Source organism: Myotis brandtii, unplaced genomic scaffold (genome assembly GCF_000412655.1).
Source record: "Myotis brandtii unplaced genomic scaffold, ASM41265v1 scaffold324, whole genome shotgun sequence".
Taxonomy (NCBI): Eukaryota; Metazoa; Chordata; class Mammalia; order Chiroptera; family Vespertilionidae; genus Myotis; species Myotis brandtii.
In genome coordinates, this window is record NW_005362439.1 from 1,117,284 (window position 1) to 1,139,650 (window position 22,367).

At 44.5% G+C, this 22,367-nt stretch overlaps 1 protein-coding gene across 2 annotated transcripts in view; it reads left to right on the plus strand.

Annotated features, from left to right (window-relative positions):
* EXT2 (exostosin glycosyltransferase 2) overlaps positions 1 to 8,442 on the plus strand; it is a 119,162-nt gene extending 110,720 nt beyond the window's left edge. For both annotated transcript variants that reach the window (XM_014543300.1, XM_014543299.1), the window contains one exon: positions 7,769 to 8,442. In XM_014543300.1, the coding sequence (XP_014398786.1) occupies positions 7,769 to 7,907 (139 nt within the window). In that variant the 3' untranslated portion in view covers positions 7,908 to 8,442. The remainder of the gene's footprint in view (positions 1 to 7,768) is intronic.
* The last annotated feature ends 13,925 nt before the right edge of the window (positions 8,443 to 22,367 follow it).

Sequence of the window (22,367 nt, forward strand, 5' to 3'; positions counted from 1 at the left end):
CCACTTCTTTCCAGCTACAGAAGGCAAAAGCCCTCCAAGCCTTTTTTATTGGGCCCTTGTGAGTTTGCCGTTGGCCGAGCCAGACAAAATTGAATGGAGAAATGGTGAGGTGTGTGAGTGTGTGTATGGAGGGAACAGGCATCTCCACTTACAGAACAGAAGCATGCAGAGTGGTGTCACAGCATGGTTTTATTGTCCTGGGTGCTGATAGCCAGGTATTTTTGTGTTCCTCTGGTAGGTGACACCGCGGAAGAAATTCAAGTGTCCAGAGTGCACAGCCATTGACGGGCTTTCTCTGGACCAGACACACATGGTGGAGAGGTGAGTGAGCCACTTACCAAAAGTCTGCCCTGGCTTCTGATCCCCATTTCCTGCCTTGGGCCTGTTTATGGGACTTTTTTGGAAATATAAGGACAGCAGCTGGTAGCCATAGTCACCTCCTTTTGCACTGTGGGAGTTGGGCTAGTTCAAGCCCAGGTCACCCAAAGAATTAATTTGGAATGCTACTTACTCAATTTGTAATGGCTGGAAGGGTCTTAAAAATATTGCTGGCTTTAAGCTCCAGAAGCCGGATTCTCCATTTAGACTAAGCAGTTAACCATCCACAGTCATTTGAGTGGAAGGTAGTTAATTCTAAGGAAATACTGGATTGTTTTCAGGGTAATATCTCCATGTTACAGTAGAAGTTTGATCAGAAAGAATTAAACCAAACCCACCAGGGACACATTACCTGTGCTGACACTACTACAACACCTACCAAGAACAGCCCTGAAAGCACAGCTCTACATTACAGAGAGGGCAGTGGGCAGCTCTGAAATACTCCCTTATTTCCATGCAGGCAGCTCCTCAACAAGCACACCTTTGTGCGGAGTGTAACACCAGGCCTTGTAGGTGCATGTAAAAGGAGTGGAGATGAATGTCTTCCCTGGAGACCGTTATAATCTTACAGTAAACCTAGGAGTTCTCACTTGTAACCCACAGGTACCCGAGCTTCGAATCTCTTGAATCAAACCCAGTTCTTCCAAAAGGCAGCTCCTTATGTAAGACAGCAGGCTCTGGCATCCAGTAGAGCTGTTTTCAAGGGACCAAAATTCACTCAGAGAATGCTGCAGTAGTAGAATGAGATATCTAGTTCAAGTTTCCACAGGTCTCATGCTTCTGCTTGCAGCATTCATTTCTGAAATCTGTCAGCCATATTAGCATCCTTCAAGCCTGGAGGATTTTTCTGTACAGAGCAGTGTTTCTTTTCAGTTGACCTGGATCCTTCTATATAATTCTTTACTCCTTACTCTTCTTACTCTTACTCTCTAAATAATTTATCTCTTTCCTATATAAATATCTTACCCAAATGACAGGACTTTTATCAACTGTTAATACATTATTGTGATTTTGGAAATATCTATCACTGGTATAAATATTACACTGTCAAAGGCAGTGACATCAACTGTCATAGCTCATTTGGAAGAGAGACCCCAACTATAGTTCTATTTGGAGTACATGAAATTGTTCTTTAAACCTACCACTATTCTCTATGTCTGGGAGAATTTATAGCATTAAGCAATTGGTTGTTGATTGGGTTAAGTTAAAGTGGTGGGATTATATGGTCCAAGAAATGAATTGTAGGGAGAAAAGTTGACCTGATAATGGCCTTGAAGCATGCACTAAGGCTAAACATCTCTCCTCTAGCACCACTGAGATCATTGCAAATGCAAAGCAGCTTAAAATGCAATGAGAAACTATTGATCATTGCAAATGTAAAGTAACCTAAAATGCAGTGAGAGAGATTTAAGTTGGATGTACTTATTACTACACACTGAAGAAAGTAAATAAGGGACATGTATGTGAAGACTTCCAATCAGAAAAAGGCTTTTGAAAATAGAAAAGGCAACTTCCCAGATATTGTTAGGCTTGAGTCAGATTATATCAGACTTTACAATTAACAACAACAAGTGCGTGCACACACACACATCAAAGTTAATCCAAAACTATATGTAATAAGTAACATAAGGGAGGCTCAAAATGTTATAATTGAGCCCTGGCAAGTATGTTCAGTGGTTAGAGTATTGGCTCACACACTGAAGGTTGCGGGTTCAATCCCCAGTTGGGGTGTGTGCAGGAGGCAAACAATTGATGTGTCTCTTTCAAATCGATGCTTCTCTCTCACTTTCTTTCTCCCCAACCCTCTCTCCCTTCCACTTTCTCCAAAAATCAATGGAAAAAATATCGTGAGATTTAAAAAAAAAAAAAAAGTTCTAATTGATCAGAGGAAAGAGAAGTGACGTCTTGCTAGGTCAATTTTTAGGAATAATTTTGTAAAAGAGATGGCATTTGAAGTGAGTCTTCAAAGACCACTAGGATCCCAACCACTGATGCACTAGGCAAGAGGAGATCCCAGGCAGGGGAACTGTGTAATTAAAAGTGCCCATCAGCAAGTTCAAGGTGTATTTGGCCAGCAGTTAAGTTCATTCTAATATCAACTGTACTTCAGGCATTCAAATAGTTCATGAAGGGATTTTAGTCTTTATAGAAGTCCGGCTAATTAGGGGGAAAAAGATAGGACTAGAATATCACTGTAATACAAACTCTGGAAAAGTAATAGATCTAGGCAATGATTGTCAATGGCTGCTAACAACAAAAAGAGACATGACAATTACACATTTTGTGTCTCCTGATAAATGTTCACCTCTGAAGTATTCTTATCCCCAAATCAAACCTGATGAAGACTCCAAATTTAGCTACTGATAGACAAGACATACAAGGGACACATGAACATATCAAAGGACACCATGGGATGCAGTCAGCGAAGTCCACATGTGGGGACAGGATGAACAACTCCGTTTCTTCAACAAATGAATAGCTGGAGGAAAATAAGAGGAGGGGTAACCTACAGACTAAATCAGCCAATTGCAACATGTGGAACTCATTTGGATCCTGAATCAAATTGTAGAAGAAATAAAATTAGGAGTTAACCTAGGGGGAAGAAGTTCACTTTGGCTAGAGCATCGAGTTCTGGCCTGTTAGTTCCAAACTGCCTTGAATCCCCAATTAAGGAGCCTGGACATTTTTCTCCAGGCTCTGGTAAGCCATAGAAGGTTTTTGAACAAGGGGTAGCTTTTTTTTCTTCTATATTCCCAGTCTGTTCTTTACATGCAACAGGGGAGTAGCTTTATCTAAGTATTGTTTTGAGATTAATTTGGAAGTAGTACATAGGATGGAATGAAGTAAAGAGATTGAAGAAAGAGCAGTTAGAAGGCTTGAACTAAATTGAGTGTGGAAAGCAAAGAAGGAATTAAATTGCAAGAGATTCACCCCTCCCCCAAAGGAAGATATACTAGAACTTATTTCTAGCTGGATAGGTGTGAGAAGGTTATGGAGAAGGAGTTGAGAAAGATAACTTCTAGATTTCCAGTCCGGAAGAGTGGTAGTACCTTAACAGTGTAACTAATACAGTTAGGAGGAGACATTAATTAGCAGAGAGGATGGGGTGAACAGTCGTACCTTTAACTGTATCATCAATGAGGAGTTGGAGAGCAGTAAGGTATGTGATTTGGGGCTTTTTGTCCTCTCTGTGTGCAGGTGTAGATATGGGGCAGGCAGTTGGAAATGTGGAACTAGAACTCTAGAAAGAAGATTAAAACAAAGCTATTTGAAGGTATCTGCCCAGAGGTGGCAGCTGACTGAAGAAAGGCCAAGGGCAGAATCTTGAGAAATTCTGACATTTAGGAGAAAGAAAGAATAACCAAAAGCAGAGAAGTGACCACTGGAGAGGCCAGGAGAGAACGGGGACCTGCAGAGCTCAGAAGCAGGGGAGGAGCAGGGACCATGCAGACCGTGAAAAGGCCTTTGAAATTAATGGTCATTGGTGACTTTGAAAAAAATAATGCCGTAGAGAGGTGGGGCCCCAGGGCCTAGGGGGTGCGCCTGTGATGAGGAAGTAGGGTTAGTGAATCTTGATAGAGAAATTTGATAGGGAATCAGTCTTGAAATCAGTTAGAAACTGGGAATAAAAGTATTTGGATTAAAGACTGGATCACCAGATTATTAAATAAGGTCCTTAGATATTGAGGGAAGAAGACATGATTTAAGCCTCTTGTGTAAACCAAGAGGTGTACTGTAGAGTATTAATCGGTGTTTTATTTTTTGTAATCGTTCCCTTTGCAGAATCACATTTTGCACACAATAGTGAAAGGGATTAACCACTTTGCAAGTTATGAACCTTGTGTTGGGTTTTGCGGTTCAATGAGCTTATTTATTCTATCTTTGGGTTGTAGAATCAGAAATCTCAGTTGCACTACCCAGCATCCATTTCTTCCAGGATCTGCTATTACTTCTTTAAGCTGCTCATTTTGACCAATCACTTTAAAGAGGTCAAGGCAGTATGGCAGACAGACAGTGTTGATTGAAGGAAAAGAACGTAGTATTTTGATTCAGGCCAATCTTTGTTCAGATTATTAGTTTGCCACTTGTTAGCTGTCTGATTTAAGGAAAATGACTTACCTCATCTGAACTTCCATCTTTCACCTCCTAAAATGGATATTAATATCTATCAAATAATGGGGTATTAATATCTATCAAATTACAGTGTCCGTTCATTGGTTCAACAAATATTTATTGACCATCTTTGTACCAAACACCATATTACATGCTGGTAAATAAAATAATAAGACAAGAAGCTTGTGGCACAGTGCCGGGCAGAATTCGTTTCCTACCCAATTTCCCCAGCATTTAGTCCTAAAGGCTCCTGGTTGTTTAGGTAATTGTATGTGTTTGAAAGGAAAAAAGAACACCATTAGTCCTTTATCCCTCTCTCCACCCACCAGATGCTCCCAGACTTTAGAGGTAGACATTGGCAGTTCTTAGCCTGTTTATACCCAATTAGAAAACCGACCCAGGGAACACTTACTGATGGGGTAGCTGGACACCTGACAGAACAACTCAGAGGGGCGACCAGCAGTAAGCCAAGTTTCTGTTCACCCTAACCTGTTCCCCAAACCAGATGCCCTGAAAAGAAAGGAGGAAGCGTTGTCAGTTCCTGGCGGGAGAGTTCAGGACCTTTACCATTCAGAGTGGCCTGCCACTTCTCCAGTGCAGGCTGTGTGGAGAGAAAGAAGTACACACGGAGCCTGAGTTAGCCAGGGGCAGCTGTCAGCAAGTCAGGCTGGCCGGAGCCCCAGTAGCCTCTTGCCAGTGGCTGGGCCCTGTTGGCAGATCTAGTTACAAAGGAGACATTGTCCTCAGTGCTCCCCAGGGGGTCGTGGAGCCTCTCTGCTCTGCCAAGAGCCATGGTTCTTCTTTAGTACATGCTCGCTGGTACCTATCATGGCACCGCTGGGCTTTGCTAGCCAGAATCTACAGGCCTAATAACTGAAACCGCAGAGTCGGTACATAATTACAGGCAGAACTGTCACAAGTAAGGCCTTGCAGAGATTGACTTTGCCATTGCCTTGACCCCGTTATTTGAGGAGATGGAAGCTGTTGTCCAGTGCTCGCTTCATACCATTTTGTTGAAAATGCTCAGTCTTTTTGCCCAATTTCTCCTCAATTTGGAACCTATGACTGCCTCCTGAGTCTTAAAAGACTGCCAGCAAAAGGGAAGTTCCGTTCCTTGCGAGTTGTGTTTGAGGATGGTGAAGAGTGAAGGCTCTGTTGCCAGTGCAAGCCTGGTTTGAAACCCACCCACCACTCCAGCTCTTGGTCCGTGGCCAAGTTATTTAAGCTCTGTGTCCTAATGTCTCACCTGCATCATGCAGTTATGAAAGCCCTGCTCTTGGGTGCATAGAAGGGGAATACTTTAAGGAAGCGGTAAGAGTGTGGATGTAAATTACTTGGCATGTAATAGGTGCTTAACAGTTATTCATTCCCAGCTCCTCCCCTTGGACCCTAGAATTGTGTTAATAAATAAATTTGTGTCATTTCATCATTAAGACTTTAGCTTTAGGAGCCAGAATGCCTGGTTTTGGCCCTGCCTCTTACTAGTTACTTGATGTTTGGACGTGTTACTGAGCTTCTCTGTGTCCCAACCTTCCCAATGTGAAATTGGGGATAAATTAGGACCTGCCGTATAGGGTTGTTGTGAGGATGAAATGGGTTACTACTACATGAAAGCACTTTTTAAAAAAAAAAAAGAAACATCATTGATGAGAGAGAATCATTGATTGGCTGCCTCCTGCATGCCCCCTACAACCTGGGCATGTGCCCTGACCGGGAATTGAACTGTGACCTCCTGGTTCATAGGTTGATGCTCAACCACTGAGCCATGCCAGCTGGGCTATATGAAAGCACTCTTTTTTTTTTTTAAATATTTTATTGATATTTTACAGAGAGGAAGGGAGAGGGATAGAGAGTTAGAAGCATCGATCAGCTGCCTCCTGCACACCTCCCACTGGGGATGTGCCGGCAACCAAGGCACATGCCCCTGACCAGAATCGAACCTGGGACTTTTCAGTCCGCAGGCCGATGCTCTACCACTGAGCCAAACCGGTTAGGGCTGAAAGCACTCTTAACACAGTAAATATTGGTTGTTGATTTGTGGTGCTGGTGGACACGGTGATGTTATTAGTTAGAAGAGCTCAAATGTAGTAGTAACACATTTTTCTAGAAACAATGACCAAGTGAAAAGAATTGATAACGACGGGCTTCTTTATTAATTGATTTCTTCCTAAAACTCAGAGTGCTCCAATAAAAACTTGTAGATTAAAATACTTAGAAATAAATCTGACAGTACCTCTGAGGACAGAAGAGACTTCTAGTCTGTGTCCTGAAATTTAGCCCATTCTTGTAATGGTCCTGCCTCTGATTAGTTTGTTCTTGTTGTAGCTCCCAGGTGCCAGGGGCCTAACTGAGGAGAGAGCATGTTGACCTTTCTGAAATCCATCTTGGAGCTCCCCTCAACTTCAAAAGCGGTTTTTACAGGCTTGTTATTCCCCCTGGTCTGAGGCTGAAGTGTCCTCATTGCCAGCTGTCACACTCAGTTGGCCTGATGGGCCAGAACCTTTTCCCCCGCCAGCCTGCCTGACCCACTCACCTCCTAGGAGGTTGCTCGCCAGGCTGGGGGGTGGGGGTGATGAGGAAATTGACTCCCCTCCTCCAGGGCTGGGCTGTCCTGTCACCCAGGGGGCTGTGGGCCGCTGGTTCTCACATGGCTGTGGCTCCCATCATGGAAGCTGTTCTGTGGGAACTTCAGCTTGTGGAAGTTGACTGGTAATTCCCAGAGATTGCCACTTAGAGCCTTCAGCCAGTGTTGGTTGAATGAGTAAAGTGTTTATTGTTTGAAATTGAGGTTCACCGTTCCCATTAGCTTCTTTTGCCTTCTGTTGCTCCTCTCTGCCTGTTAAACTTCAGTGAGCTCAGATCCGAGTGGCTTTTTCCTCTCCACTGGTTGCCTTCTCTTTAGCTGGCAGAGACGGGGTTAAGATTGCTGGCAGCTAATCCACCTTGGTTTGAGGCCTGCTGGTGCTGATCTGGAAGAATGACTGGAATGTAGGGGGAGGGGAAGAGATAGTCTGACCTCTGCAGGCCCTCCAGACAGCATTCCCTGCTCACTTTCTCTTCGGAGCTGATAGTCAGAGCACAGCCACATCACTGTATCCACACCCCTCCAACCTCTTTCGAACCTGGGAGCAGGCTGGGCCTCCTTGGATTTCTTCTGTTGATGTTGAATATTATGTATTTTGCTATCGTCTCTCAGCCTCTTGAATATTTTCTCTTTTTCCCCAACCCCCATCCCTCTCATCTGCTCACCTGCCCTCCTGCTGCCTGAACCCCACAGGTCTGAGTGCATCAACAAGTTTGCTTCTGTCTTTGGGACGATGCCTCTCAAGGTGGTGGAGCACCGAGCCGACCCTGTCCTGTACAAAGACGACTTTCCTGAGAAACTGAAGAGCTTCCCCAACATCGGCAGCTTATAAACCCGCCACAGGCGGGGGGCTGAACACTAAGCTTGGACCAAGGGAGAGAACACGCCCCCCAGCATTTCTGATAGCAGGGGGGATGTCAGAGTGGAAGATTGACATACTGACCCGCTTCCTCAAGAACGGGAAGCTCAGGAGGATGCCTGAGCATTGAGGGGCACCCTCTGTTCCTGTTTCCATGGTTTCCAGTGGCTTTTCTTTGAAGATGCGGAACAGAAGCCTTGGTGGCACTCCAAGTTCAGGTCCAGCTCAGGCTCCTTGGTCTCCAGTTCCTACAGAACCACCCGAAAGGAACTTCGCTGACTGAAGACTGCTGAGGAGAGAGCCTACCAGCCCACTTTAGATTCTCGGAATCGTGGAAAAGATACCCTATCTCACTTTCAGTCACTTCAGATCAGTGAGTTTTTTGGAGGAAAAGCCCCAAGCCCGGAATTCGGTGCAAAATCCAGACATTGTAATGGGATTTGATATACAGGGTGGGCAAAAGTTGGTTTACAGTTGTTCAAATGGAAAATAATACAATAATTAATAAAGTACAAGAATAAACTGTTTCATATACTCACAACTGCAGACCTACTCTTGCCCCACCCTGTGTGCCTGGCCCTGGGGTGCTGGACTCACGAACAGAAGAGCATCAGCTGCCGAGCGGGGATCTTATAAGCACCATAACTATTCCTGTTTGATTTGGCTTTTTAATGTGATTAAAATAATTTTTATTCCTTTTTCTACTCTGTCTAACGCATTGATTATCGGTGGTCTGAGGACCATCTTTCTTCTTTTGTGTTTAACTGCATCTTCTCCTAACTCCGGTCTACGTCCATGTCTGGGAAGACACAGCCAGGAGAAATACGTGGTGCCATGTGTACCAAGCGGAGTAAGATCCCCAAGCTAAACACTGTAAGAGAAGATGTCTCCCAAACCTCCAAAGGTTTGGTTTTGTTTTTCCCTTATTAGGTCCAATCAGTCTTTCGTAGGTTTTCTCAGGGAAAAACAGGGGCCTCTACTAGCCGTGCACTGAGTTGCTCTAGCAAGTACCATACTGTGAAAGTTGAGGGAGTTGTGACCCCACCCCTAGGGGATGCCAAACTTCCCTCATTCTCTTGGTATAAATGTAACATTAGCCAGGGAGGTTCTGGCTAATGTTAAATGCTGCTGTAACAACTGCTTTGCAATGGTTGCTGGTATATTTAAATCATTAAATTTCAGCATTTAGTAATACTGCACATGTGTGAATTATACCTCTTTAAGCCCAGTTGATGAACAAATCTACTCTGGCAAATGTTAGATGTTATGGATTCGAAACAGATTTATCTGGCTCTAATATTAAGATTAGCCACAGTTTGGGCTTTAGCCATAACATATGTCCCCAGAACACAAAATATATAACAATTTGCCTGGAATATGGATATAATTACTGAAGCCTAGTTGTGTGCCAGTCGAAGTCACTAATACATCCCACTGTTCTGTTGAGTGACACAGAGGTGAGTGGTGATTACGCTGTCGTGTAACCTGGTTGTTTTCACGAGTCCCTTCACGAGTGTTCAGACAGACTTTAGAGAGATGGGAGAAATTTCAGGAGAAGTAAAATTGGAAGTGGAAGTCGAGAGAGCTTCGTCTTGTATGTGAAGGAGTGAAAGAGTCGTGGACTCTCACAGGTGGGAGGGATGAGAGCAGAGGCAGAGGCTGCGGCTAGGGCTTGCTTAATGCATACTTTTGATTCATTACATACCAGTCAGTAGGGTGCACGGACGGCATTTTGGTCTCATATTCCTAATACTGGGGATGGCATGACAAAAACCAAGAGAAAGTGATGTCTTGTCACCCAGATGCTAGGAGCTGACACAGACAGTGAGTACCTTCAAGTTCGGGGCAGGTAGAGGGGGAGAGCCTCACACCACGTCCCTGCTAAAGGCGAGAACCGTGCTAACGTCACGTCTGGTCCATCTGCCTGTGTCCGGCTCTCGTCCCACTCCTCCAAGTGTCTGCCCTTTTTCTCATCACCGAATGCACTGCCTCAGCGGCGGGTTTCTCATCCAGGCTCCCTCCCCATGGGTACATTTTTTTCTTTTTTTTTTCAAACCTTGTTAGCCCTGCGATTTTGGAAGAGGAACTCTTTAATCTGAGGTCATGGGAGCCCCAGGGAGCTGTGTTAGTGTGATTTTATCACCTTCGTAGGAGTCACTGGCCTTCTAAGGATGTTAAACCTTCATTTAAAGTACCTCACTACTCTCAGAAATAATGGGGTTAGGTCTTACAACACAGCATAAAAGGATGTATATTACAGAATGAATATTATATCCCAGGCACTTGAAACTAACCTCAAAGGCTCTCTCCTGCGACTAGACAGGTTGTCCAGGTCACAGGGAAACTCAGGACAGGCAAACAGGCCGTGACCATGATTCAGGAACTCAGCAGAGCTAGCTCCACCCCCTCGAGAGCGGATTTCTGAGCTGCTCACCAGCAAGCCTCACCCATGAGCCTGGGTCGGGATCATCTGCCCTTGGATGCCATTGGGCCTGGTTTCAGAAGCGGAACAATAATGCTGATTAAAATGTCATGTCCTGGCCTACAGCAGGCAACAGCTGGTTTTAGATTAAGAAATCTTTTTTAAGAAAGTGCATCCTCCCGGCCTATACAGAAGATAAGCCAGAGCTGGCCCCGGCCCAAGTGTGCCCTCGGCCGCTGCCTTTGCCCTTCGGAGAGCCGGCTTGGAGAGCAAGGTTGGGAGCACGTTTTCACTGACGAACGTTAGATAAGTGTTAATGTTTCTTACTCATGTATTTTACCAAGCCTCACACACGTGTAGACAGGAACCTCCATTTCTGGGAAAATACGTATTTTTGTTCTCAGAATGTCTGGTTCTTTCCTGTACACGATGCCGCGCTGTCTCCTCTTGGTACTGTGTCATGACGTTCAAAACGGACTGCTCTGGCTTCTGCGCCACAGCCTGCATGCTTCCTGCTGGGCTTCAAACCTGTGGTTCTTAGGGGCTCGTTTCTCTGCTGCCTTTGGAAGAGCGTGACCATCCTCCTGGCCTGTGCTGACCAGGACTGGGAGCTGGAAGAGGGCAGCTGCCTCTTCGTCTCATTCGCCGAGAGAGTTGCTAATGCGCCTTGATTTCAGCCGCTTCCTAGGACGGTGGCCTCTGGTTGGAGTGTGGAGTGTTCTTACCATTGAGAGCTAGTTGGTTTCTAGCCACAAGTTCGAAAGACATGACCGCTGGGTTAAAATCCCAGGCGCTTTGATGGCGCTCAGCCAAGGTAGAATGAAGAGGTAGATAGAGCGGAGACGCGGCTTGGGGGGTGTTTCGTTCCGGTGAGACTGGCCCTGTCGCTGCAGCTGGGAGATCGTGGGAACCAGCTGCGAGAGGAGAGGTTTGGGGTGTTGGAAGTTTCCCATCAACCACCCATTCTGAGCCTAGGGGTTTCTTTAGCTTCGGGGACGGTAGCTGCTTTTTGAGTAGGCTGCTTTTTCCATTTCCCTTGGCCCAGGTAATCTGCTGCAGCGAAAGAAGCTCAGCAGGCAGTTCCCCAAGCAGCCCTGGCGCAGAGGCCGGGACAGAGCTCCCTCTCCCAGCCACGTCCCGAGGGAGGCGCAGCCTCACCTTTTCTCCTGAGTAACATCCAGGATCGCTTCTGGCCCCTTTAGGCCAACTGTGCCTAGTCTGAGCATCTGACAGGCTTCCTGGGCTGCTGCCGGCAGTGGGAAGTAGGCAGGCAGAACTCTACTCTCAATCTAGGATAGCGCAACTCACAGCCTCTCCTCCACCTCCATTAGTGGACTCTCGGGGACCCCCAGCTCCCGGCAGTGGGAAGTAGGCAGGCAGAACTCCACTCTCAATCTAGGATTCCCCTCTTCTCTCTAGGATAGCGCAACTCATAGCCTCTCCACCTCCATTAGTGGACTCTCGGGGACCCCCAGCTTCAGGCTTTGTGACATCCAGGTGCCCAGGAGGGTGTGTGGGTCTGCATGGGCAGCTTTGGGCCATGGAATTTTAATGTCAGGCTCACCTCCTGGCAACCCAGGGAAGGTGACAGGAGAGTTTGACCCCTCTCCCAGCTTTCCAAGCTTCCTTTCAAGAAAAGGGTGACCATCCGGTCAGCGTGGCTCAGTGGTTGAGCGTCGACCTATGAACCAGGAGGTCCTGGTTCAATTCCCAGTCAGGGCACATGCCAGGGTTTGTAGGCTCGATCCCCAGTGTGGGATGTGCAGGAGACAGCCGATCAATTATTCTCTCTCATCATTGATGTTTCTCTCTCTCTCTCTCTCTCTCTCTCACTCGCTCTCTCTCTCCCTTCCTCTCTAAAGTCAATAAAAATATATTTTAAAAATAAATAAAAAGAAAAGGGTGACCAACTATCATCTTTGCCATTTTTGTTTTTTCCTAGTTTACAACCTTTTGGGGAGAGAGCTTTTTCCTTTCTTCTTCTCCCAACTGAGGGCACAGGCTTTCAGGTAGAAGACGGGGGAAGGGAAAGATGTAGGGTTGGGCCTCAGATTGCATTTCTTCCCATTCCCCTGAGGGCACAAGCTTTCAGGTAGAAGACGGGGGAAGGGAAAGATGTAGGTGGTTTTCGAGAGGTACCAGGCAGCTGTGCCTGCTGGACGTTTCCTCAGCAAAGCATCAGTTGTCTACAACCTCAGGAGCTGCAGAGGGTGAGAGCTGCCCGCAGAGCAGGGACTGGAACTATCATCTCAGACCCAGGCCCCCGGTCAGTTCACAGAGCCGCACCTTCAGAATACAGTCTTTGACCTATGATTTTTCAACTTCACCTGGTGTGGAGTTTATACCCACTCAGTAGAAACCATAGTTCACGTTTTGAATTTTGATCTTCTCCCCGGGCTCGAAATATGTGGTACGATACTCCCTTGTGATGCTGGGCAGCAGCAAGCTGATTTTGCCCTACGCAGGCTATATTGTAAGTGCTCTGAGCACCTGTAAGGTAGGCAAAGCTAAGCTCTGATAGTCACTAGGCTATATGATTTAAATGCATTTTCAACTTACCGTACTTTCAATTTCCCATGCGTTTATCAGGACGTAACCCCACTGTAAGTCAAGGATCATTGGCATATCTGTTTGGGCTTTTATATATAACTGCCAACATAACAGCATTAGCTCCTAAACCCAAGGATATGCTCAACAGACGTCTGGTTTTTTGGTCATCACAGCTGAAGAACAGCCAACTAGGTACTGATCCAGGTGAGATAAGAGCATTTATTCAGTCATTCATCAACATAGACTCTGGGCCAGGCTCTGTACTAGATCTAGGAGGTGGGATTGAACAAGATTGCTGATCGCAAGGAGCTCCGATTCTAGCACAGCTCTTGAGTTCTGTAGGATGATGTGAGCCTGTTAGTGGTTGAGGACTCGACACATACGTTTTAGTCCCACTGTACATGAGTATTAACACCATCTCCTTTGGTGCCTGGAGGATTAAGGATTTTTCATTTTTTTAAAGAAGAAATGTTTTTTTATTTTTAAATTAGTTTTTTGTTGGTAATCCTCACCTGAGGGTATTTTTTTCCACTTTTTTAGAGAGAGTGGAAGGCAGGGAGAGACACAGAGAGAGAAACATCGATGTGAGAGAGACACATTAATTGGTTGCCTCCCGCACGCACCCTGACGGGGGCTGGGATGAGCCTGCAACCAAGGCACATACCCTTGACTTGAACCTGAGACCCTTTAGTCCATGGACCAATGCTCTATCTACTGAGCCAAACCAGCTAAGGCTCAAGGATTTTTTAATTTCCTCTTCTCATAGCACCTGCCCTTGAGTTGTACCCTTGCCCTTCCCTGGCCTTGAGAGAGTCCACTCAGTGCCTTAGTTTCCTCAACCAGAAATTGGACACAGCAAGAGCACTTGGATCTGGTTGATGAGATGGGATGACGTATCAGATCGCTTCTCCGTCTCTTAGCCGGGACCTTTACCAGATTGTACCTGATGATGCTGGCAGCCAGCCCTCTTCCGGCCCCGATTTCTGTTACCAGAGAGCGTGGGGGTCTGGATCCTATCTGGCCCCGTCAGGGTGGATTACCGAATGAGCAGTTCTTTTGCCCCAGTCCCTTTCCTGTGCTATAAATAAGCCCATGTTTATTTTCTTATGTTATTGAAATGAGAACTTAGGATTTGGGCCTCTTGACGAGTCAGGAGAGCGTCCATCCGGTGCCTGGTGAGGGCCCTGGCTGGCTGGCTGCTGTCTGAAGCTATTTGGAGTCCTCCCCTATGTTTTGGATGTGGCTTAATTTCAATAGTAAGGGCTGTATGCAGCCCTGGATCTGCTGATTTTCAGGTTTCAGCTTTCTTCCAGCCTCAGTGCCTGCTTAGAAGTGAAGTTGTGTTTCTCATTAAAGGGATAACAGCCACAATTGAGGTAATTAACAAAAATTGTGCATTGGTGGCAGCAGCGCCTATAAGATTTCCAATAGCCTTTCTCTAGTAGATCCTGAGGGGCTTACCTTCATCTCCTTCCTTCTGCCTACCCTGCACCCCATCTCTGTCCTGGTTTTCTGGAGGTAGTCCCAATAATTTCTCTCCCAACAGCCTTGAGGCTTGTTCTTGTTACCAGGTTGGTTTGGTATACTGACAACTTGGGCAAATGAGGACTCCATTAACTCCACCTTCTCCAATGCTTGAAAGTAGATCCTGAGGGGCTTGCCTTCATCTCCTTCCTTCTGCCTACCCTGCACCCCATCTCTGTCCTGGTTTTCTGGAGGTAGTCCCAATAATTTCTCTCCCAACAGCCTTGAGGCTTGTTCTTGTTACCAGGTTGGTTTGGTATACTGACAACTTGGGCAAATGAGGACTCCATTAACTCCACCTTCTCCAATGCTTGAAAGATACACGGATTTTTTCCCCTCTCTCATAGCAACTTCCAGTTGCCAGTTGTACCTTGGCCCGTTTTTAGAAGTCTCAAGGGGGAATATCCATTAATAACAGATAGATGCTCCTTTGGTCCCATGGCTACACCACCTCAATGGAGAAGGTGACCTAAGGCAACCTTGGGAGGAAAGGGAAGCATCTGACCGCCCAGTGCCATGTGTTATATACTGTGTGGAAGTCTGGACATTGGGAAATGCTCCAAGTTAGGACTTCCTACGGAGTGATTTCTCGCTTCTCCAGGCTTTGGGAACACATCCAGAGTGTCCAATGAGACTATGAGCCGGACACAGCATTCGTTGTCTATTTGAACTTGGGCTAGGGATCACTATATTCTCAGGATGGGTTAGCCTGGTAAGTCACTCAGTAGCGAAATCTTTGTGGACACAACCTGAGCCTGAAGTCTATTAATGAAGAGAAGTGAAATGAACAACCAGATTTAGATCGCTTAGAGAAGGGACCAGGCGAAAGTAAATTTTCACTCGTGAAAATTTTAGTCTGTTGACTCACAAAACCTGATGTGATGGATTCACTTAATAAATATTTATTGAGCACTTACTGTATGCCAGATATGGTTCTTAGTGTGAGGATATTGCATTGAACAAAACAAAGCACTTGCTCTCATCAAATACACATTCTAAGAAGGAAGACAAGCAAAACAAGTAAGTGACTATACCTTCAAAGGGTAATCGCCGCCACAGAGAAAATGAAGCAGAGAAAGGGGAGGCAGGTGTTGACTTGGGCACGAGGAGGTATTTTGGATGGGTCGGCCAGGAGTGACATTTCAGCACAGATCTAAATGTTAGAGTGGATCATGAGGATTCCAGGCAAAGGGAAGAGCTAGCATGAAGGCTTTCGTGCAGGCACACGCTCAGCTTGTTTTCAGAACTGCAAGAACCCCTGTGTGGCTGCAGTGTACTGAGTGTGGAGAGCCTGGTAAAGATGGTGGCAGAAAAGTAGGCCAAGACCAAATTGCGTTAGGACTGTGTAGCCAGAGGCTTCTAGATTTTTATTGTGAGTGAGATGGAAAGACGCTGAAAGGTCTTAAGCAAAGGAATGACATCTGATTGGTTTTTTTTAAAAGATCATTTCAGCCACTGTGTAGAGAATAGGCTGTGAGGATTAAGAATGGAAGGAGGGGAATCAGGAGGCTATTTTAGGGAATCTAAGAGACAGTGGTGGCCGAGGATGGTAGCAGCAGAGGCAGTGAGAAGTTATACTGGGAGTAGAATCTATTGAGTTTGCTGATGAATATTCACAGCTAACTGAGTGATCCCATTCAATGAAATATAGCAGACTGGCAGGGATGAGGGCAAGGAAGATCAAGACCTCTACTTTAGACATGCTAGGTTTGAGTTTAAAACAATAGAGGATTCACAGCTAACTGAGTGATCCCATTCACTGAAATATAGCAGACTGGCAGGGATGAGGGCAGGGAAGATCAAGACCTCTACTTTAGACATGCTAGGTTTGAGGTGTCTATTGAATATGTAAGGGGTAGAGTAATTTAAACATATCTAGAGCTCACAGTAAAGGTAAGACTGGAAATGTAGGTGAGATATAGAATCACAGGACTAGATTAGATTACCCAGAGAGTCAGTCTGAGTGGAGAAGAGAAGAGGGACTGGGCCTGATTATTGGGCCTACTCTGTCATTTACAAGTAGAGACGAAAAGGAAGAAAGAGAAAGGAAGCCTGAGGAGTTGCCAGTGAGTTAGGAAGATATCTGTAAAATAGACACTAAACATTTTTTAAAAGGCATAGCTAATAAGACGATACTGGAGACGGAATACTAGAAAAATACTTTCATTTTATTATTCTGAATTAAACAGCAAGAGCAGTTATATGTGACCTACAAGGAAAACACTCTAAAGACATCCACATCAGCATAAGTCTCAATAGTTTTAGAGGAAATGAAAACACAAGAATGCGCTCTGATCACAATGGCATTCAATCAGAAATCAATAACAGATATCTGGGGAAATTCCCAATAGTTGGAAATTAAGTAACATTTCTAAATAGTACATGGGTTATTAAAGACACAAAAGAAATTACAAAATATTTTGCACTGATTGAAATGAAAATGCAATGTATTTAAATGTGTGGGATGGAGTACTTGGAGATGTGTAGCTTGAAGTGCTTAATTAGAAGTGAAGGAAGAACTAAAATCAGTGATTTCAGTTTCTACCTTAAACTTGAGCAAATTAAATCCGAAATAAGTAGAAGATACAAAGAATAAAAATAAGAGTGGACATAAATGGAATAGAAAAGGGACAGGGAGAAAAATCAAACAAAAACTGGTTCTTTGAAAAGATCAATAAATACTCTAGACCAGTGATGGCGAACCTTTTGAGCTCGGCGTGTCAGCATTTTGAAAAACCCTAACTTAACTCTGGTGCCGTGTCACATATAGAAATTTTTTGATATTTGCAACCATTGTAAAACAAAGATTTATATTTTTGATATTTATTTTATATATTTAAATGCCATTTAACAAAGAAAAATCAACCAAAAAAATGAGTTCACGTGTCACCTCTGACACGCGTGTCATAGGCTCGCCATCACTGGTCTAAACTATATGACATTAAACTGATGGAAGCTGTTAGCAGAGCCCAGCAAGGACCCACGATTCAGAGTCAGAATGATGGACTTGACAATAAGCTAAGTGAGTGGGAGACACTGCCATTCACAGGATGTTCAGTGGTGAAAGGAACAAGAAATCAAGCCCACAGCATCTACTAAATGCAAAAAGATTTACACATGCGCCTTTTAGATAGCAGGCACACGGAACTTCCAATGGCGTGAGGTTCTCAGCAATCTTCCAAATGTAAACAAAAAAAAATGTGTGTTAGCTTATGTTTTTTGTACAGGTCAGGCTCTTCAAACTATTTTTCATGTATTAATTTGTTGCTATTTCACAGCTAGGTTATCAATTGAGAAATACTCTTTTCATATTTTACAGGTGAAAATCCATGACACAGAGAGTTTAAGTAACATTTCCAATGTCAAATGACCGTTAGTAAACTAAGTTGCTGGGATTAAATTCCAAGCAATTTAGCATCAGCGTCCATCCTCTCACAGTGGAAGTTCATCCTTATGGTCCACAATTCAATAAGTTGCACTTTGCAATATTGAAACCCCCTTTGTCAGTCAGGAAGCTAAGACTGGCTTACATGTACAAAGTCCTTCACCCTACATGATGCTTTTACATTTGATTTCCCAACAACCAGTGGGGAAGGGAGAACAGGAAGAACCACACAGCTTACATGAGTTGTCCAAGGCAAAATAGCTTGTTTTCACTAGCAAATTCTATCCAACCATTAAGGGAGATATAATACCAATGTTATACAAACTCTTCAGAAAATTGGAGAAAAAGAAATATGTCCTAACTCATTTGATGTGGTCATTATTACCCTGATACTAAAGTCAGACAAAAACATCACCACAACAAAAGAAAACTGCAGACCAATAGCCCTCCTGAACATAAATGCAAAATCCTTAACAAAATATTAGCAAACTGAATCCACCAATATATGGAAAGGGTGATACCACATTACTACAGAATACAAGGTTGGTCTAACATTCGAAAATCAATCAATGTAATTCAGTGTTAGCAGAATAAAGGAGAATAACCATATGATTATTTCAATATATCTAGAAAAGGCCGTTGACAAAATTCAATAGCCCTTCAACGCAGCTTTATTCATAACAGCCCAAAACTGGAAACAACTCAAATGTTCAACAACAGATAAATGGATAGACAAATAGTGGTACATCCACTCAATGGAATATAAATAAGCAATAAAAATAACCAACTACTGAGACACACGATATGGGTGAGTTTCCAACATAGGTGAGCAAAAGGAGGCAGGTACAAGAGAGGACATACCGTATGGACCTACACATGTACTCTTACGAAAATAGATTGCACTCGGATGAAGTTTTACAACAGACAAACTAGAGTCTCAGAAAGTAGATCAGCGGTTGCCTGGGCCCGGAGATCAACTGGGATGAGGCACAGGGTACTTTTGGGGATGAGGGGGATGTTCTACATTTTTATGGAGGTGATGGTTACATGTGCATATACACCTGTCCAAACTCATCCAACTCTAAACTTAAAATTGGTGCGTTTAATGTTATGTAAATTATACCTCATACTGATGATTATTTTTTAAGTGGTGGTTAAAATCTGTCATCTTTCGGAATTTCTCAGTTTTGTTATGGGCCTGCATCTCTTTCCCTCCTTAACCTGGATGATGGCTTGGGGCTTCTGGATCTCGGCTGCCTCTTGTCACAGTGTCTTAATTTAATATTTTTGGCTGTGTTTTTAATGTGGGAGGCAGACTGGCCAGCCACCTAGCTGACATCTATTACCTGCTTGCTGTGATACTGTGCCAGGTGGTACAAATAGGTGAAGAAGACACCATTTCCACCTTCAAGGAGCTTGTAACCGAACTAATAAGTCTTCAGTAGTCCTATCTACTGTATAAGACAGCGCATGACTAAGGGTGAATTGCACACATTCCCTGCTAGTGAATTGCACACTTCTGACTAGTGAGGGAGGTGGCACTCGAGGTGGGCTTTGGAGAATTAACAGGTGGGGGCGAGCATGAGGTGGACAGGAGTGTGGGGAGGCTGGGGCAGGCACTTGGAGCTGAGAAGAGTGACAGGAAAAGGATGGGAAAATATAATGATGTCCCGATTGGCAGGAGCATGGAGTCCAGTTTGGGAATTAGGAAGGGTGGGGCTGGACAGGAGTTTGGGACCCAACAGAGAGCTGGAATATCCGTCTGTCAGCAGTGTGAAGGCTTTTCAGATGGTGGTTCGGGTTAGGGGTGTGATGGGCTGGTCTCTGACTCCATCACGTTGGCATCAGCAGTGATGGAGTGGAGCAGGGCAAAGTTTGGGACCCAACAGAGAGCTGGAATGTCCGTCTGTCGGCAGTGTGAAGGCTTTTCAGATGATGGTTCGGGTTGGAGTGTGATGGGCTGGTCTCTAGCTATGTCACGTTGGCATCAGCAGTGATGGAGTGGAGCAGGGCAGGACTAGGGTGGGGTGTAACCACCTGGCAGAGGCCAGGTAGAAGGTGACACGGCACTGAACCAAGTGGTTGCTGGGCCCATTTGGGAACTTGCTGGACCCACTGAGACCCTTTGGGATAAGGGGAGGGAAGGGCAGCCACTTGTCCATTTCCGTGTCTTCCCGCAACCTTTATAACACATCCCAGCCCACGCCACCTATTGCAGACTGAATCGCTCACCCTCACAAAGTTCATATAGTGCAGCCTTAGCCCCCAGTAGGCCCTATAAGGATAGTAATGAAGGTCAAGTGAGGTCATAAGGGTGAGTCTTCATTGGATAGAACTGGTGTCCTTCTAAGAAGAGGAAGAGACACCAGAGCGTGCGCCTCTGGGTGAGCACAGAGGAAAGGCCATGTGAGGAGGCCGCGAGGAGGCAGCGTCTGCAGGCCAGAGAGGCCTCCCAGAAACTGATCCGCTAGCACCTTGACCACGGGCTTCAGTCTCCAGGACTGTGAGAAAATAAATGTCTGTCTCTTAAGCCACCCAGTGTGTGGTCGTTTGCTCTGGCAGCCTGAGCAGACTAATACGCTGCTCACCATCAGATCCCTTGCCAATCCCATGGGTATAATATCGGGGTTCCCGGTGCTTCATGGTAAGAATGGTGACACTGTGTGACCAGTACCCCAGCCTTTGGTGTCCTGCCTTTAGCCACTTGGATGGAAGTCAACCCCATGGCCCTTCCCAATCACCTGGGTGCATGATTCCTCCCGTCTGTACAGCTCTTCACGAGTTTCAAATATTTTAAACTCTTGGACTTCATAACCACCTTGCAAGATAAGCAGGAGAGTTGGGACCCCCATTTTACAGACGAAGATATTGAAAATCTGAGAATTTTAGTGGCTTACCTAAGATAAGCAAGCTAATAAGTTGCAATCCGTTCTTTTTTTATTTTTAATTCTTTATTGTTTAAAGTATTACATATAGTATTACATATGTCTCCTTTCCCTTATATGTATGCATACAAGTCCTTCGGTTGATTTCTTACCCCCCCTCCCCTGCCTTCCCTCTGAAGTTTGACAGTCTGTTTGATGCTTCTCTGTCTCTGAATCTATTTATGTTCATCAGTTTATGTTGTGTGTTATATTCCACAAATGAGTGAGATAATGTGATATTTATATTTCTCTGACTGGCTTATTTCGCTTAGCATAATGTTCTCTATGTCCATCTAAGCTGTTGTGAATGGTAAGAGTTCTTTCTTTTTTACAGTAGCATAGTATTCCATTGTTTAGATTCCACTGTTTTTTAATCCACTCATCTGCTGATGATCACTTAGGCTGTTTCCAAATCTTAGCTATGGAAAATTGTGCTGCTATGAACATAGGGGTGCATATGTCCTTTCTGATTGGTGTTTCTGATTTTTTGGGATATATTCCAGAAGTGGGATCACTAGGTCAAATGGGAGTTCCATTTTTAGTTTTTTGAGGAAACCCCATACTGTTTTCCACAGTGGCTGCACCAGTCTGCATTCCCACCAGCAGTGCACAAGGGTTTCTTTTTCTCCACATCCTTACCAGCACTTGTCGTTTGTTGATTTATTGATGATAGCCATTCTGACAGGGGTGAGACGGTACCTCATTGTTGTTTTGATTTTTATCTCTCGGATGATTAGTGACTTTGAACATGTTTTCATTTGTCTCTGTGCCTTCTGTGTGTCCTCTTTAGAAAAGTATCTATTTAGATCCCATTTTTTGATTGGGTTGTTTATCTTCCTTTTGTTAAGATGTATGAATTCCCTATAAATTTTGGAGATTAGGCACATATCAAATATAACATTGGCAAATATGTTCTTCCATGCAGTGGGCTTCCTTGTTGTTTTGTTGATGGGTTCTTTTGCTGTGCAGAAGCTTTTTATTTTGATGTAATTCCATTTGTTTATTTTCTCCTTGGTTTGCATTGCCCTAGGTAGGAGCTGTATCGGTAAAGATATTGCCACAATATATGTCTGATATTTTGCTGCCTATGGATTCTTCTAAGATTTTTATGGTTTCCTGTCTTACGTGTAACTCCTTTATCCATTTTGAGTTTATTTTTGTGCATGGTGTAAGTTGTTGGTCTAGTGTGGGAAGCCATCCATTGTCAAACACTATCATGAAAGTGCAAAAAGGAACTTGGAAGGCTAATGAACCTTGAGTTTTAGAAAGGGCTAAAGCTATGCACCGATTGTTCTGTCAAGATAGTGGTGGCTTGAAGCAATTTCCTGACCTAATAGTCTCAAACTAAATTCTTTACTAATATGTACTGACTTTTGAGATAGTCTGCCCGCTACCAGATTGCTGTGCCTAACTGAGGGCAAGATGTGTATCTAAAATTGAATAAAAGCTAACAGGTCCAGGGCTTCAGAAAGCTTCCCCATTAGAGGGAAGTTTCCACCTGGCTCCCCCATGCCTTCTAAATTTATATTTCTTGTCTAGTGTTTTCATTTGTACGCAGCCCCTTCTTCAGATCCTGAACCCTAGCTGCAAATGGATGCAGTTTCATTTTTTTGCATGTATCTGTCCAA